Source organism: Eschrichtius robustus, chromosome 2 (assembly GCF_028021215.1).
Source record: "Eschrichtius robustus isolate mEscRob2 chromosome 2, mEscRob2.pri, whole genome shotgun sequence".
NCBI classification, from domain to species: Eukaryota; Metazoa; Chordata; class Mammalia; order Artiodactyla; family Eschrichtiidae; genus Eschrichtius; species Eschrichtius robustus.
In genome coordinates this window covers 117,489,135-117,507,602 of record NC_090825.1, presented here as the reverse complement: position 1 = coordinate 117,507,602, position 18,468 = coordinate 117,489,135, and the positions used below count along the sequence as shown (strand labels likewise).

The following is an 18,468-nucleotide window of genomic DNA, read 5'->3' as shown; positions in this document are numbered from 1 at the left end:
TCCTTCAATGGGGTAAAGAGTGAATGGGGTCTGGTCAGTCCCTCTGGCTTACCAGACTTTCCCAACCACAAAGCAAACCTGCTTGTCCCCTGCCATTCTCCACTCCCGGCTCAGGAGGGTGAACGAGGTCTTGGCCAGCTGCCTTCCTGTCCTGCCCCAACGTTCCAGGTTCCCAGCCGACTGAGCATCTGGCAGTTAGCCAAAGGCCAACAATGTCCTGACTTCCTGAGTAAATACCTGTGAACAGAGAGAAGACATAGTGGGGTCAGAGCAAGGACTACACAACAAGGCAAAGAACAGAGCCAAGCAGTGATAGGGGATAAGGAGAGCTCAGGAGATCTTGTTCTGCGCCATCCCGTGATTTGCCCTGTCTCCCTCCAGCCCCCAGAATTTTCCATTGCAACTGGTGGGGACTCGGGCTCTTGGGCCTGGAGAGCCATGGCGAGGCGGAGCCCCAGAGAGTTCATTTTATCAAGGGGGAAAAATTCCAGGCTTTTGCATGTACTGTACCCTTTGTCTAGAACGTTTTCCCTCCATCTTATCCTGGCTAGCTTCTGTTCATTCTTCAGATTTCAAATTATGGACCACTTCCTCTTGGAAGCCCTACCCAACTCCCACCACTGTAGCTTCACCACCCTCCAAGAAGAGATCGGAGGCCTCTCTGCTGCCACAGCCTCTCCCTCCCTTAGCCAGCACTATCCCACTCTAACAGTTGTCTTTCCCACTGGAATTTTAACTTCTTGAGGTCCGGGACCATGACTGTCTTACCACTGTGTATCTCTAGTACCTGGATACTCCAAAAGTACTCAGAAAATGTTTTGATAAATGGATGAATAAAATGAAGGAAAGGCAGAGAGGGCAAGTGACAAAGAATCCTTCCACTTGTCTGGAGTGTGGTTCTAAGCAGCCTATGGGAGGAGCCTCCAAGGCAAGGAAAACTGCTGGAGGCTTTATGCTCCCTTCCTCTCCTCCCTGCTCCTTCCCATTCTTTTATCATTGCGCCCTTCCCTCCCCCACCCCCCATCCCTTCCAGTTTGGTGTGAGCTTGAGCTCCCTCTACTGGCCAGACTTCAGTGCCACAGGGAGCCAAGCCCAGGAACCCTTGCTTGTTTCCTTCTTTCCTCTGGAGAGACTCTGCTACCCCCTCCCCCACTAGGGGGTTCAGGAGGGACTGGAGCATGTAGAGAAAACAGGGCTGTTCAGCACACTGGAGCTTTCCAAGGTCTGAGCCCGCACCTCCCCATCCTCAACACCTGGAGCATTTTCCTCACACCCTTACCTCACGCTCAGTTTCCTGGAGCCCCAACTCCATACCACTTAATTCACAGAGATGTTGATTTCCGGAGCCTATGGCTGATACATCAGCTCTGACTATGGAACAGAGATCCGAAGATGAGTTGGGAACAGAAAGACAAAAGACTGAGACAGACAGCAGAGAGAAAGGAACCCAGAGAGTGAAAGGATATAAACCCACATTAAGACAAAGACAAAGATCAGGACTTTGTCCACAGGCCTTTCCATCCACCCTGGGCTCATATGAAGAAAAAATTTCCCTCGCTCCTTCAGTGTGCCTATGTTAATACAGAACAAAGAGGAATGATTGTGTTGATCAGATCTTCAGACTTAACAGAGATATTACACTTTAGGGGCAACTCCTGGAGAAGACCTCTCTCCCCAACCCCTGCCCTGTTCTCCTGAGAGGGCCCATCCTGGAGCTCACATCTTCATTGTCACTTCCACTGAATGAGTACTCTGGCTCCAGCCCCTTCTCAGTGATGCTTCTCTCCTTCTCTGGCATTGGCTCATCCAGCCAGAGGAGTTCCTGTGGTGAGAAGACCCACTCCAATGCCTTTCGGACCCCCACCAGGTCTAGCAACTGCAGGGATAGAAACAAAGCCAAGGGCTGCCAGCAATAGCAGCAGGAACATTAACAACAGTAACATTTATTGAGCACTTCCTATGTGCAAGGCATTGTGTGTAGTTTCACTGAATGCTAACACATTCATATGAGGTAGACATAATTATTCCCACTGTACAGAGAAAGAAACTGAGGCCCTGAGAGTTTAGTAACTTCTCAGAGGTCACAGAGCTGGGATGTAGTAACCAGATTGGTTCCAGTGCAAAGCCCATGGCTCTTAACTTCCTCAGTAAGAACAAAGCCAGAAGCCACTTACATTATCAGCTTACTGAGTAACAAAAGTGCCAGCCTTGCTTCTCCCAGGTCTTCAGTTTTCTTCTGGGCTTTATATCCCTACCTGTGGCTGATCAGCCCAAAGAGATTGGGAAAGGAATTGAACCAGGTATCCCAGGTCTAGCCCATCTGTAGTCATCCCTTGGCCATCTTTCTTTGTCCTAGGATTCCCAACCAGGCAGAGCCAAGGCAAGTGACAGAGGGTAGATTCTCCCTCTCGTTCAGGCCTTGGCCACCCTCCCAGGCTGAGTCTCCTGGGGGCCATCAGGACACCACCCAACTCTGCCCCGAGTCACCATGAGGGGGAAGATGATGGCTGCAGGGGTAGACTTGACTATCCAAAGCAGACCCAGGCAGGCAAGCTGGATGGCTGTGAAGAAGTGGACCCTCCTCAGAGGCACATGCCACAAGAGCAGAAGGTCCGGCTGGTGCTTTGCTGGCATCAATAATAGCTGCACCCTCTTCGTGAACTGGGGGAACAAGAGGAGGAGGAAAGCAGGGTACTCAGGTAGCCTGGAGGGTGTCACTGTTAGCTATCCAAGCCCAGCGTTGGGAACGGTCAGAAGGCTCCCTTGGTCCCCTCTCCAACCACAGCGTGGCAGCAGAGTCCCTGTGGCCAGGAGAGGCAGGAAAAGAGGAGAGGAGGGGAATTGGCAAATGCAGGCAGGAAGTACCAGCGGGAAAGAAAAGGAGAAGAGTGGGGTTACTTGGTGATTTTAATGGACTCACCTGGATGCTGCTAATTGCTGTCACCCCCATGTATAGGAAGATGCCATAGAGCAGAGGCATTGGGATGAACTGGTAGAGAGAAGTGGAGAGCTGGCAAAGTAGTTCACCTCTGCCAGCTGCCCAGATACCCACACCCCCAGGCTCCACCCCCAGCCTCCAGCCTCCAGCATGTAAGCATACCCACTTTGTATTGCCTGATTTCATTGAATCTTCACGTCAATCAGATGCAGTAAATTCTATAATTTTCTCCATTTTACAGATGGAGAAATTGGATTTCAGAGAGGCTAAGTAACTTGCCCATTACCTCTCTTACCACTCTTCTCTCTCACATTCCTCTCTGCTCTCTCTGTTCCTGCTATACTGGCCCCCTTTCCTTTCCTCACTATGTCCAAGTTTACTTCTACCCCTTGCAAGGCCTTTTGCTTTGCTATTCCCTCCACTTATGTTTCTCTTTTTTTCCGCCCGACCAGGGATTAAACCTGGACTGCCAGGGAATTCCCTATTCCCTCCACCTAAAATGCTCTTCCCTAACATCCCTCTCACTACTCATGCTTCTCACTACTCATGTCATAACACCCCAGAAAGGCCTTCCTTGACCAGCCAATCTAAAGTAGACCCCTGGGGACTTCCCTGGTGGTTGAGTGGTTAAGAATCCGCCTGCCAATGAAGGGGACATGGGTTTGAGCCCTGGTCCGGGAAGATCCCACATGCCACAGAGCAACTAAGCCTGTGCACCACAACTACTGAGCCTGCGCTCTAGAGCCCGCGAGCCACAACTATGGAGCCCATGTGCCACAACTACTGAAGCCCGCGTGCCTAGAGCCCGTGCTCCACAACAAGTGAAGCCACTGCAATGAGAAGCCCGCATACCACAATGAAGAGTAGCCTCTGCTTGCCGCAACTAGAGAAAACCTGCACGCAGCAATGAAGACCCAATGCAGCCAAAAATAAATAAATAAATTTATAAATAAATAAATAAATAAATAAAGTAGACCCCTGGTGCTCTTAATCACCTTGCCCTCTTTTATTTTTCGTAGAAGTTATCACTATCTGAAATTATCCTAGTTTATTGTTTTAATTGTTTTTATGTGTCTCCTCTCACCAGAATGCAAGATGTGGATGATCTGTTTTGATCACCACTATATCCCCAGTCCCTGCAAGAGTGCTTGGCACATGGCTTATGCTCGGTAAAAATCTGCTGAATGAGAGTCACCTAGTTAGTCAGCGGCTGATCCGGTCCATCTGACTCTTTCAACTACTCTACTCTCACCCAGCCTCCATGACCTTTCCCTCCGCTAACCTCTTGTCGTCCTGCCTGTGAATTTGTGTACCATTCTCCACATCCTCCTTGACTGCTTTGCTGTCTTGGCTTGTTGAACCTTTCTGCTGTTACTTGTTGCTTAATTTTTATTCATGTGTATGTGTTGCTGACAGGGGCTTGGTTCCATATTCTTCTTCAATATTACTCCCCTCCCCACCCCCTTCTCCCAGGTGCCTCGCAGAGCCTTGCACACAGTAGGTGTTTATAAACATCTGGTGAGGGAGAAGTGAAGGGGTTTTGCCTCAAAGTTTTTCTGGGTTGTGATGATCACACTCTTAGTCTAAGGCTCATTGAGAGTCTGGAGCAAGGGTAGTACTTGGGCCCTGGGGATGGTGGCATGTCTGCACCCTGCTCCACTGGGTAGAAAGCCTACTGGGTCAGAGTTTGGGTTCTCAGATAGGTCTGAGAAACTAGGTCTCTTGGTGGTCTCTTTTTTTTTAAACTTTTTATTTATTTTATTGCTGTGTTGGGTCTTCGTTTCTGTGCGAGGGCTTTCTCTAGTTGTGGCAAGTGGGGGCCACTCTTCATCGCAGTGCGTGGGCCTCTCACTATCGCGACCTCTCTTGTTGCAGAGCACAGGCTCCAGACACGCAGGCTCAGTAGTTGTGGCTCACGGGCCCAGCTGCTCCGCGGCACGCGGAATCTTCCCAGACCAGGGCTCGAACCCGTGTCCCCTGCATTGGCAGGCAGATTCTCAACCACTGCGCCACCAGGGAAGCCCTCTTGGTGGTCTCTTGTAAGCTCCTTAACCTCTTTAATCTTCAGGTTCCTCATTTTTAAAGTGCATATGCCTCTCAGTGGTAATGTGAGGATTAAATGAGACTATGTATGGAGAAAACTTAACACAGTGCCCAGCATGCGGTCAATGTTCAGCCAATGTCAGTTCTTCCTACATTTATTATTATTACTGCCCTGCCCCTGATGCTGGCTTGTCTGACTAAGGTAACTTGAGTACAGGTGCCAGGAAGATGGAGATTCCTGTGAGGATGAACACCGCCAGGCCCGTCGGCCTCTGCTCTCTGTGGGGAAAGGAGGAGTTTAGCTAGGGTCTGGGAGAGCCCCTGGGGTGCCCAGGCTGGGCACACTGGCCAAACATCACAACAGACCCTGGCAGGAGGGAAGTGGAGGGATCCCCTGAGAGTTACCTGGCAGGGAGGGGACCTTAGCTTGGTGTGAAAAATTGGCAGAGAGGAAGGGACAGGTCACTTCAATACGGGGGTCCCAGTCCTCTTCAGCAGCTCAAGCTCAGAGCTGCTCTTTGTTTTTATCTTTTATTTTGATGGAAAATTAGCAATTTTTACACTACCATAAAAACTTCTACTTCATAATTTGCAAAGTTGATTTCACATACTTTCGACAGTTAGACTGTGTTTCCAACAAAATTGTTTTTGTGATGGTTACTTTGTAATATCAGTGAGGTGCTTCTACACTGAGTGGGGATGATTAGGTAGCACCTCATCCTTGCTCAGCCCCGGCTGCCTCCACACTCATATCCATGACGCTCCTCTGGAGGCCCCTCCCAGTCTCAGGGCTGAAGGAGGAGAGGGGAAGACCTGACTCACCCACCTCAGAGCCCAGAACCCACCCATTCGCCCCACAGCAGTGCTCATGGGGCAGTGAGAGAGCCCTCTGGAGTCGCCAGCTTACAATTTAAGCTGCCCAAATAACTCTGCCCTGTACCCAATACCCCACCTTGCTGCCCACGTCTCATTCCAGCCTCCTGAATACTGGCCTCACCTGATGCCCAGGAAGCTGGGAGCCTCCCCTGGGGCACAGGCTCTGCTCGCTCTCCGAAGACTGTCCATGTGGGCCAGGGAGATGACAGTGGCTGAGACACACCAGGGCAGCCCAAGAGCTGATGTGAGCTGCATCAGCACGGCCACACAGAGGAGGTCCAGCTGGAAGCCAGCTCCCTTCTGCAGGTAACGGTGGGGCAATGAGGATGAAGCTAGCCCAGATCTGAGCCCTCTGTCCTCTGGGGTGGGAGAGGGGGAGCCTGGACCCCACCCTGGAGCTCCTGTCCCTTGGGCTAGGGACCTAGGGTCTTACCCAGCAGGCCTTACCTGCAGTCTATATTCGGTGCAGTTGGGGATGACCCCTGCGATCTGCTGGTCCATGAAGATGAGGATAGACAATAGCAGGGCAGGCAGGGCGGCTGCCACACTCAGCCACCAGGGGCTGGCTCCAAAAGGTGACACCAGCGAGCCACGTCCAGGGAGTGTGGGCTAGGGAAGGGCAGTCCGTGGACAGGTTCGGAGAGGGTATCTCAAGAGCACCTCACCTGCACACTCCAGCCTTGGCACTCTTCCACAACGCCCCCCCTCATCCCCCCCACCCCCCTGCAGGCTCTAAGACACTGAATGCTAGGTGGGAGCAGTCTGTATGTGCACAGCTGGTTCAAAGCATCCCAGTGCAAGGATGGCAGAGGGCAGAAGGAGGGGGACCAGCCTGGGGGTTGGGCTGGAGCTAGGGGCTCTGGACTTTGGTTCTCAGGGTCCTTCCCTCCCTGCAAGAGGAGGAGGTGGTGGATGAGGCCCGCCCACACTTCCTGATGTACAGAGAGCTTCTCCCTAGGCACCCCGCACCCCCATCCAGCGCTGGGCAACTCAGGTTCAGACCTGCCTTGATCTGGGTCAGGGGCAGGGCTGGGTGTGTCTGCGTCTGCTCTGATTACAAGCGTCTGTGGGGGGCAGGGCTCCAGTTGCTGCCTTGGGTTCTGAGCCCCTGAGGCTGCCTCAGTTGGAGCCCCCGTGCTCTCCTGCCCTGAGGGAAGCTGGAGGGGAGGTCTCCAAACGCACAAGCAAAGTTTAGGTGCTAAGTCAGTGCTGAGCCTTGTCCTGTGCACTGTCATGCCCTGGGCAGGGAGCTCCAGCTTTACTGGATCAGAGCAGGCAATCGTGGGTGCCAAGAAGAGTTTGGGGAGTAGTGTAGTGGGTAGGGCCATGCCAAGAGTAGGGAGAACATATAACAACAATAGCTAGCATTTATTGAGGTCTTGGTATGTGCCAGTCCCAGAAATGTGATAGTGCTTTGCACTATGATCTTCTGTGAACCTCAAAACAACCTGTGAGGTAGAAACTATGGTAATTTATTATTTCCATTTTATAGATGAAGAAACTGAGGCTCAGAATGCGGGTTAACTTCCCTAAGTCACACAGCTAGGAAGTGACAGAAGTGGAATTCAGACCTAGGGCTGGCTGACCAGAACCCATTCTTTTAACCCCTTACCTATAATAGTAGCTACCTATTCTGTGCTTACTATGTGTCTGGCACACGATGTGTCCTCACAACAACTCTGTGAGACCATTATTATACTATTTGTATTTTATGAGTGAGAAAACAGAAGACTAGAGAAGAAGTATGGGATCTATTCATCTTCCTCCTCTAGGGTCCTTTCTGTTGGCCCTGCTTTGCCCTCTGCCCTCCACTCCCAGCTCTCACCTTGAACTCTCTGGGCACTGTGAGCTTCAGCGTGGCTAGGCCCAGGAAGGCATCGAGGCCACAGCCCAGCAGGATGGCCAGGACTGAGAAGAAGTCACCCAGCATCTTGCACACCTGGCCACCCAGCAGACACTCAGTCAGGTTCAGGCCACCATCCCCTTCCTTCTGCCCCCTTTCCCATTTGCAGACAGGGCCCAAGGCCAAGAGCCAGTTCTCTCCCACAGAAAGAGAGGTGACACTCACCATGGAAGGGAAGAAGCGGCTGGTCTTTACGTGCTTGAGGGCCATGGCAAAGAGGAAGGAAGTAACGAAGAGGAGAATGGAGAAGAAGGCAATGTCTGGGACTGTATGACAGCCAGGCCCACGAGGATGGCCTCCCTGCCGGGTACACTCAGGTGGGGGCAGCAAGGATGCATTGACTAGGCCTAGGTCTTGTGTGGAGAGGTGGTCCAGGATGGGGTTATGGGCAGTGAAATAAATGTCCACTGATGTCCACTGAGACTGAGTACACAAGATAGGAGATCTGCAACCATAGCAAATGGCTGGGCCTCAGTGACCTATGAGGGGTGGGAAGAGCCTGGAACTACTGACTTCTTTGGTCTCCACCCTTTCTTTCCCAGGCCCTCCCAGGAACAGGCCCTCACCACGCTGAAGATGCCATCTCTGTCTTTTGGCTTTGTGCTTGTCCACTGAGACTCATTTCCTGGAAGGAGAGAAGAATTCAGGTGGGGACTTCCCTGGTGGCACAATGGTTAAGAATCTGCCTGCCAGTGCAGGGGACCCGGGTTTGATCCCTGGTCCGGGAAGATCCCACATGCTGCGGAGCAACTAAGCCCATGTGCCACAACTACTGAAACTGCGCTCTACAGCCCGCGAGCCACAACTACTGAGCCCGTGAGCCACAACTACTGATGCCCGCGTGCCTAGAGCCCATGCTCCACAACAAGAGAAGCCACGGCAATGAGAAGCCCGCGCACCGCAACAAAGAGTAGACCCCGCTCACCGCACCTAGAGAAAGCCCGCGCACAGCAATGAAGACCCAATGCAGCCAAAAATAAATAAATAAAATAAATAAATTTATTAAAAAAAATAAAAAAAGAATTCAGGTGATTTTTCCTCCCCTGGGAACCTTCTCCAGCCCAAATCAGGAGCCTAATTTCACAGGTCCAGCTGAACCAGAAAGTTCTTAGTTCTGACTCATCTGTCTGCTGACTCCGATCACTATCAAGTCTGTCCTCAGGACATTCTCATGCCCTTGTCCCTTCAAATTCCCTACCTATCTGTAACCCAGGTGCCCAGCACAGGACTGGCCAAAGCAGACGCCCAACAAATGGATGAGCACACAAATCTGTGTGTTTCCACCAGGGCCAGAATTAGTCTTGTTCATGCCTAGTACAGAGTCTGGAACTCTTGAGAGGACACCTCTTCCTCAGTCCTGGTCCATGTGGAGGGAAATGTGCAAGTGTAATACTCCAAGCTCCTCTCCACCCAGTCAGTAACTCGGCCCAGGAGAAGAGCAGTGATTTATTTGATTGGTGAGTTTGGGAGAAGAAGCTGGGCATGCCTGGCCCTGCCCCTTCCTCTCCCTCTCTAGGGAGTAAGCTGCCTGCACCCTGCGTGCATTTAGCTCTGCTCCTCTAGGGTGAGACAGTCCCTCTCCGGTGCAGCCACGACTGGGTGGGTAAGTCGATCCAATTTTGGTTTCATCATTAGGAAGCCCATATACCCATAGATACAACCATGTTCTTCTCTCAGCACTGGCAGAAATAAAGATATTGGGCCTGCTCTGTTGACTTATTTTTCATCTGACTCAGAACCAGAATAGGGAAGAGTGCTGCTGGTTACTGGGTAAGTACTCAGCCTTTTGTTGAACTTAACTAAGGGGGACAGTACGGGGACAACCCTTCCTGCATCCTCCCTTATTTTGCCAAGCTCCCTATTTCCTTCGCCCACCTCCTGGGTCTGAGTACTGGCAGCCATAGGCGGGAGAGCCAGGTCTCTGGATGGGATAGGCACGGGTCAATGTCAGCATTTTGCCCACGGCATCATAAATGAAGATGAGGCTGATAAGAGCACAGAAGCCTTCCTCGGTGAAGCGGGTAAAGTAGCGCACCAGCACGCTGGCCTCTGTGGCCACCAGCACCAGGCAGAAGGGGGCCACCCAGATGCCCACCCACAGGCAGAAGGGGAGGTAGTCCAGGCTGTGATCTCTGGGGGATGAGAGACAGGCAGGGCTTGGAAGTGCCCATTCTGCTCCCAACCTAATCCGGGTCAGGTGCCCCTGGAGCCAGTTTCCACCCTCCCCTATTGACCCAGCTGAGACCAGGCTGAGGGTGTGCTAGTCAGGTGAGGTCAGGTGAGGTGGGGGAGTTCTCTTACCTGCTGAAGGAGAAGAGCAGGTGTTCAAAGACTAGCACTGGCCCGGTGCTGCTGAGGATGGTGAGGGGCTGGCCAGCCATCAGGAAGAAGGCAGCTCCAGCCACTGCCGTGCCCAGGAAGCTTTCCAGCACCCCCTAGAAGCCAACAGTGGGCCCTGTCAGCACAGGACCCTGGATTCCTCAGCCCAGGAACCAAGCTTCCGAGGAGCCTCCTCAGCCCAGCCATAGACCCAGAGGAGGGGGAAGGGCATGGCTGGTGGAATACCAAAGCTACGCCTACTCCCCACACGCCCACCCCCGCCCCCCACTTGAGCACTGTCGGTGGCTTCTCCCAGCCGACCTCCGAAAGTGATGGCGTTAGTGACGGTGGCCAGGTAAATGCAGAGCACGGCCGAGAAGCACTGGGGGCGCAGGGCGTCCAAGAAGTCCCTGGGGTACCACGAGGCCTTCCGGCGCACGTCCTGGACAAGGAGCCTCCCGCCCGTGGGTCATCAGTGATCCAGGTTCCCGCATCCCACGTCCCTGGGGCCAGGTGAGCCTCCCCCGCCCCCCACAGTGAGCGCACACCTCGGGGCCTGTGTGACTCCTCCCCCGGCCCAGGACAGCTACCCTCGCTCCCACCCCAGCTCGCCTCACCTGCCAGTCCGCCGCAACTCCGGGTTGGCCGCGTGCGGCCCGCGGCCGTGCCTGTCCTCAGCCGGGGTCCTTCGCCGGGCAGAGGGGCCCTTGGGCTCCCACAGTTGCGAGGGGAGCCTGAGGACAAGGGGAACCCGAGTTGGCTGAGGATCCCCGGCCAGATCGCGACTCGGCCCCGTAGTTCGCGGCACCCTGCCCCCTGGCGGCGGCTCGTGTCTCTGCTGGCTGGGGGCGCGGCTCTGACCGCGGAGACCTGGGCCTCGCTTCAACAAGGTCCAGGTCACATTCTGACCTCCTAACAGGAGTGAAAGCCAGGCTCCGGCAGGGGAAGGTTCAAGGTCTCACAGCGACAGAGTGGTCCAGCAGAACTCAGGTCTGCCCCTTTCCTGTCCCCTCCCCTACCCCACTGCCCCTCCTCAACAGTGGAACTGGACCCAAGGCCTTTGGGGAAGGATCTCTAGGGCATGATGACCCCCAGATACCTTTTGTGCTCAGAGGGCAGACATTTAGGCGGGGGAATCTGAGCTGTTGGGTCCCATCGACCTAGAGGGAGCACTGTCACCTCCTCTAGGAAAGCATCCAGGGCTGCCAGAAGGTCATGAAAGTTGGTGGCCCACCAAACTGACCACTGGAATTGCTGGGGATAGGGGCACAGAGGGGCACTAAATACAGATCTGCACCCTTACATGCATTTTCACAGTTTCAAAACTAGACACAAGTCACATAGGCAGACGAGTCATTCAAGCATTTATTCACGCATGCATGCATTCAGTGAGTATCTGTGGGTGCCTACTGTGTGCCAGTCCTGTGCTAGGTAAGGGGTGGAGGTGCGGTGGTAGCCAAGGGAACTTCAGTCCTCATGCTCCCAGACATGAAGCCACACTCTGCTTCACTGCTGTACTGATCGCACGTGGAGAGTCCATATACTCACTGACACAAGCGTGCACACACGTATACACACACACACAGACACACACGTGCCTGCCCAGCTCACCGGGTCACTGAAGAGGATGGCCACTGCCCGGCCCATCTCATGGTAGCCCCTTCCCTGTGTGGGAGGGCCAAGGAGAAGGCCGAAAAACCTGAGGAAGGAACCAGGTCCCAGAGAGAGACAGAGGCTGCTATCTCACAGGGCAGCCCTGGCCTCTGACCTCACTACTAACCCCATATACACGCTCCTGTGCACACCTTCTTTGCAGCACTGACCGCCACCCCTCCCTGAGTACCAGTCCCCATCCCCACCCCCAGAGAACTGGACCCAAAAACCTCCTAATCCCCTCGCCAGTAAAGGCCTTCTCTGGGCTCCAGGATACCTGACCCCCACTCAGCAGCCTCACCTGCTGGGGAGGGGCACCTCAGTAAGGGGTCCCCAGCACCACTGGATCCCACAGTTGCACAAAGACCCCCACTGGCTGTTCCAGGAAGCCCAGCTCTCCTGCCAACACAACCCCTGCTTCAGCCCCTGGTGGGAGCTTCTGTTTCAGAGGGTTCTGATGCTGGGTTGGGGTTCAAGGAGACACAGAGAATGAAAGGTTATTCAGGGAAGGGGATGTTGGCAGGATCTTGCCTGAGGAGGAGTCCAGTGGAGGGTGGACCTCTGTTAATCCCTAACTCCTCTCCCAGCCCTGCCCAAGGAAGTGCCACAAACCTGTTCCTTCAGGGGGGCTTCCTCCTCGTGAGAAGCCTCTCTTGGACGAGCAGATCCTACAAAACAGGATTATGCGATGATTAAGAGCACAGGCTTTTGGGGTGGATCCACCAGGGCTCCCTGACCAGCTTTGCCAAGTTGTGAAAACTGGAGCACAACTTCCCCCTCTGCTCCTCAGTTTTCTCATCACTAAAATGGGGATAATTGTGGTATTACCTCCCAGGGTGGTTGTGAAGATTAAATAAGATACTGTGCGTAGACCTCTGGCACAGTGCCTACCAAGAACATCCCTTCACAGAGCTCTGGCTGTTGTGATTCTAGCCCCTCCATTCTTCTCCCCTCACTACTACCCCTGCTTCTTCTCACTCATGAGTCCTGGGTTGAGGTCCGAGCTGAGGCTAGGCCACTCTTGGTCCAGGAAGGTGCAGGGGAGATCTGGGACCCTCCCATCCCAGGGTTTTTGGTCTTGGGCCCAGGGAGGGGCCTCTCACCTCAGCAGGGGCTGGTGCCTGTGGTCTGGATGAGGTGCGGGGGTCTCTCAGCTGCCCTCTCAGCTCTGGGCTCAGCGACTCCACTCTGGTCACCTGCTCTGGAGAACAGAGGTGGGGCTCCCACCCTTTCCTGTGAGCTCCCTGCCCCTGAACTCTCCCCTTTGCCCTCTGCTCAGGTCCCTTTCCCTTCTGAGAGTCTAGGGAACGCAGGGGCCGGTGAACTTTCTCTTCACTCTGCATTTCTATCTCTCCCCTGTGACAGGGATGGGTAATCCCCCAGGGTGGGGTGGGGTGGGCTCTGGAAAATTCCAAAACTTTGTGGGGGAAATCTTAGAGAAATGCCCTGGATGCCCAGGCCCTCCCAGCAAAGGGTCCCAGCATACCCGCGAGCTCCAGGAGGCTCTGAGCTGGACAGTCCAGCAGGACGAGGCCCTTGGCCATCAGGCTGTGGAGCTTCTGGAGGCTAGGCAGTGCCACGGTGGGCACGGGGGGGCGCTCCACCTGCCTGCACCCACTTCCAACTTCTCCTCAAACAGCACCCACCTGTGGTGAAGAGGGGCAGACAATGTTCCTGAGGACCTCTCTCCCAGGTTCAGGAGTGGGGACACAGGAGAGCTAGGGAAAGTGAGACGGTGGGGAAGTTGCGGGCCCAGTGGTACAGAGTATGCCCCTCCCGGGCAGTCAGCCCTCATGTTGGGTCTTGGGGAACTCAAAACCAGACTGCAGAGAAGGCTGAGCACCATAGAGGGTGAGGGTCTGAAATGGGGAACACAGGAAGGAACTCCTGATTGGGAGTGAGAATACCACCCCACACACAGGAAGAGCTGGGAGTCATGGAGGAGGCCCCAGTGTGGGAAGGGGAAGGGCCCCATAAAACTGGCCTGGGTCCCACTCACCTGCCTGTCTCTCTCCACTCCAGGGCCTGGGGCCAGCCCAGCAGCTCATTCAGCTGAATGAAAGGCAGAGGGTCCTTGGGTACCCCCTGTTCCCTGCTGTCTGTGTCTAAGGGGCTGCCAGGGCCACTGTCTAGCTCTCCTGTGGGTACATTTTCACAAGCGCTGGAGACTTCAAACTCCTCCTGGCCTGGCAGCTTCATCTCGGTGAGGCTTGCACAGACTCTCAGGGACTGGTGTGGTCCTAGGTTCTGAGGCCAGGGGCCTAGGTTCTGAGCCCCAGGGGCCCAGGGGCTGCAGTTATAATGCACCCCGCATGTTGCACAACACAAACGGCAAGGCCTACTGACTCCAGAGCCAACCAGTCACCTCCTCCCCTGCTTGTTTTCCCCATTCCCTGCTAGCCTGAGAGTGTGAGGCTAGCTTGACCTTTCCCAGGCTCTCCAGAAATGCCCAACCTGGGGCAAAAGGGTGGTGAGCATTTCCTGTGGGATCCAGTCTGACCCCACTGCATTTTGTGTAAATTAACAGGAATACATCGCTGGCTTGGGTCTTAGGACTGACCCCCAGATTATACTACCCACTACTCTGTATCAAATACAAACACCAAATACCGTGGACTGTTTTGAGTGTCACCAACACACCCTGAGGGCACCCATTTGGACAAACAGAGACCTAATAAATAACTGGGTCTATAGAAGTCAAGCAGGCTAATGGAGAAGGGAGATAGCAGGCAGAGGCCCTGCCCACTAAATGGGCTAATGATGGAAAGTGGAGGCAGTTCATGAAGAACAGATGCCTGAGTCTTAAATTCCTTTGTCCAACAACACCTGGAAACTTCCTAATTTAGCTGTGTGCCTGGGGTCCGCCTCTCTAACTCAGCCCCCCAGTGAGGATGGAGGAGCCAGCTAGGGTGTGTGTGTGGAGGAGTTCCTGGCACTAGATGAGCAAGGGAGAACGTGGTCTATTAGCAAGTCCTGTTGGCTCTACCTTCACAGTAGTTCCGGAATTCAACCACATCTCCCCACTTCAACATGGTCACCCTGTTCCAGGCTGCCATCATGTCTCACCCGAATTATTTCAATAGCTTTCTAACCTTTTACGGTGATCTCTCTGCTTCCACTCTTCCATTCTCCACACAGCAGCCATAGGGACCCTCATTTTATTATTTTTATTTTTATTTTTTTAAATACGTTTCCATTTCACTCAAACATAGAGGTTCTTTTAAAAGGCAATCAAGCCATACAACTCTTCTGCTCAAAACCCACCCAATACATTCTCATTACTCTTAGAAGAATAATCGAACTCTGTCATGGTCTATAAGATCTGGTCTATAGTCTGGCTCCAGCCCTCCTGCCTCCCTGATGGACTCTCATACCGTTCTGTCCTTGCTCCCTCCTTTCCAGCCACACTGGCCTCCCTCTGTTATGTGAAGCCTGTTCCTGCCTGAGGGTCTTTGCAGTGGCTCTTCTCTCTGCACGGAAGGCTTTTACCCCAGATCTTCACAGGACTGGATCCCTGTCACCTACGTCTCATCTTAGATATTACCTACTCATGGAGTCCTAAGTTTCTCCATCACATTTCTCTGTTTTTCTTCCTGGCAATTATCACTACTAGTAACTGCCTTGTTTATTTATTTTTTCAATCGTTTATTGCCTGCCCCTCCACACACACACACACACACACACACACACACACACACACACACAGGAATGTACCATCCACGGAGCAGGTATTTTATCTATCTTCTTCACCACTGCCCCTAGAGCACCTGGTGGCACTCAATAAATACTTGTTCAATGAGGTCATAGGAAGGGAGGGGCTGGGAAATGAGCTGAGCGTCTCATTGAGACCACATGAGGGCGCTGCTCCCCGCGGAAACGATCGTTAGGGCCGCTCCCTTGGGCCAAGCGGCTGGGTTTGCTTCCCAGAGCGGACCCACTAGGGCGCAGAAATGGTGGGGATGACAGGAAGGGGTCCTTGATCCTCCGCCTTGCCCTGAGCCACTGCAGACTGGCCTGGCGGGATGGGGTGCGGGGGAGCGCAACAGCGATGGGGCGAGAGACCCATCAGGCTCATCTGAATGCAGGTCAACCTCTCCACTAGATACCTGGGACCCATTTCCTCTCCGAAAAATGGGACTCAGGCTGGCCCTCCTCACCAACCCCAGGTCTGGACTTGGGGCAAATATCTCAAGTCCAAGGAGTTCCCAGGGCAGGAATTAGAGGAGCGAGTCACTATATTACCGGTTGGGAATTGGGTGCTGAGTCTGATGGGGAAGTTGGTTTCAGTCCCAGGAAGAATAGAAACTGGCCTAGGGCTTGAGAGGGCGGGGAATCCCTGTGACCACCCCTTCAAGAATGTGTCCCAACCCCAGGGGCAAGTGACTCAAGGGAGCCTGAGGGGGACAGGCGCTGGATTTGGCATGAATAGCCCCTCACAAGCACAGCCTCCCTTCCCTCCCCCATTCCAGCTAAAGTTCAGAGGGTCTGCCCTTGCCCTCTCTGTGGCCCCAACTACTCTGGCTCCCCAGGCTGCCTGAAATAGAAGGCCACCATGCCTCCACCCTCCCTGGGCCCTTCTCCCTCTTGGGTCTCAAGTGTCCTGAGCTGCACAGGTTGGTGAGGGAGGTGAGTGAGGGTCTGTCTGTGGGCATCAGTGGTCTCCCAGACAGGGCCAGTGAAGGTGTGCTGTCTGGGAGAGCAGCCCTGGGCATGAACCCTGGAAAATAGCCTGGCCCAGGAATTCAAAGACCTGGTTCTCATCTTAGCTCAAACACAGACTTGTTGGGTGTCCTTGGGCAAAGCCCCTCCCCTCTCTGAGCCTGTTTTCTTCCACCGAAACTGAGACAGTTGGAGTAGATGATTTCCAAGGTTCAAAGTAGACCTTTAGCAGTACACTGAACTGGCCCTGAGGGGGAGGAAGCGGTGTCACCAACTGGCTGCCTGGGTGTAAATCCGGGCTTGGTCACTTTCTAGCAAGTGGAGAAGAGATTTACCTTTGCAGAACCTGAGTTTTCCTAACAGCAGAAGGGGAATAATAAAAGTGCCCACTTCATAGGCTTTATTAAATGAAACAATGCATGTAAAATAGTCCTGGTACATAGTAAACACAATAGAGGGAGGCTGTTATAATTAAAAGCTATGAAAATAGTCACTTCCAGAGTGGGGAAGAAAGAAAATATCATATAGTGAAATGTCAGTTGCATCCAACCACTGTATTAGGCACATTATCTCATGTAATCCTTATGACAAGCTTTTAAAAAACTCACAGTTTTTTAAAACTTTTAATTTAACTTATTTTAAAAAAACTATGTGAGTCTAGTCATAAAAGAAGAACTATAGAAGAAGTTGTAAAAAAAAGCAGGTCTCTGGCTGGTACCTTTCATCCAGCTTCCCCCAATGGTAATATCTTCATAACAATAGTATAATATTCAAAACCAGGATGATGACATAAGCACAACGCTGTTAACTAGACTGCAGGCCTTATTCAGATTTCACTTGTTTCCATATGCACTCATTTGTCTGTGTGTGTTTGGGTGTATAGTTTTATGAAATTTTATCACATGTATAGATTCACTTACAACCAGCTGAGCAAATTGCTCAGCCTCGTTAAGCCTTGGTTTTCCCATCTATAAAATGGGGGTGGAGACTTCCTTGGTGGTGCAGCAGTTAAGACTCCGCACTCCCAATGCAGGGGACCGGGGTTCGATCCCTGGTCAGGGAACTAGATCCCACATGCATGCCACAACTAAGAGTTCACATACCTCAACTAAGGAGCACGCCTGCCGCAACTAAGACCCGGCACAACCAAATAAATAAATAAATAAAAATGGGGGTGAAGATACTATTTTCCTCAGAGAGCTGTTGTGAGAATTAAATGAAATAATGTATGTAAAACTCTTAGAACAATACCTAAAATGTAGTGAGTGCTCAATAAATTTAAGAGTTTTTTTTCAGAAAAAAAGCACATTTTTGAAAAATGACTTATAATACATAAGTAATTCGCATTTGTTCTAGAGAAAACAGAAAATGCTCATAAGAGTAAAAATAACATAAAGTAAATTTTCAAATGCCCTTTTACCCCAAAATAACCACTGTTAATTTTACTCACACCACAAATTTGAGGTATATTTCATTATTCTTACTTTATCATAAGAACACTGAGGCTCAGAAAGGTTGAGCAATTTGCCACAGTCACTGAACTTATGAATGAGGAGCTGAGATTGAATGCACGCTCTTGCCTCCAGGAGCTCACAGCTGGGGCCAGCAGACAGGCCTATGAGTCATACCAATCCAGGGCAGACTGGAATGAACAGCCACTGCTGGTTTCTGAGTACTTGCTATATTCCGAGCACTGCCTGAGCACCTTGCAGGTTATCTCAGTGAGTCTTCACAGTAGCCCTTTGAGGTAGCTAACGTTCCCATTTCTGGATGAGGAAACTGAGGCTCAGATAGATATCTTGCTCAAGGTCAGAGCTAGGGGCCGGTGGACCCAGGGAGCAGAAAGGTGTCAGTCACATGCCTCAGCCCAAGCTTAAAGCCTCCTTTCTGAGGGATTCAGACAAGATGATAGGAGAGTGTCTGGGGAGGGAGAGTCTCTCCAGCTGGAGCTTTGGGCGTCTCTCATCCTGGAGCTGGGGGGCCCTTCTCTGACCCCACCTTGACCCCAGACACCAAGATCCAGCCAAGATTTGGAGTGGACCCTGACAGCTGGAGCCTGCTTCCACTTGTCACAATG

The 18,468-nt window shown here is 52.6% G+C and overlaps 1 protein-coding gene across 1 annotated transcript; it reads right to left on the bottom strand.

The window, feature by feature from the left end:
- Positions 1–1,317: 1,317 nt before the first annotated feature.
- On the bottom strand, positions 1,318–13,931 carry SLC4A9 (solute carrier family 4 member 9). Its single transcript, XM_068534507.1, is given in 26 exon segments — positions 1,318–1,371; positions 1,721–1,876; positions 2,488–2,661; positions 2,921–2,989; position 4,763; positions 5,189–5,260; positions 5,979–6,157; positions 6,305–6,466; positions 7,683–7,796; positions 7,926–8,113; position 8,289; positions 8,327–8,385; positions 9,636–9,892; positions 10,062–10,195; positions 10,369–10,534; positions 10,697–10,813; positions 11,179–11,333; positions 11,691–11,778; positions 12,034–12,059; positions 12,061–12,192; positions 12,345–12,400; positions 12,836–12,883; positions 12,886–12,933; positions 13,219–13,323; positions 13,326–13,378; positions 13,732–13,931. Coding segments are annotated over 26 exon segments (2,814 nt in total).
- Between the last annotated feature and the right edge of the window lie 4,537 nt (positions 13,932–18,468).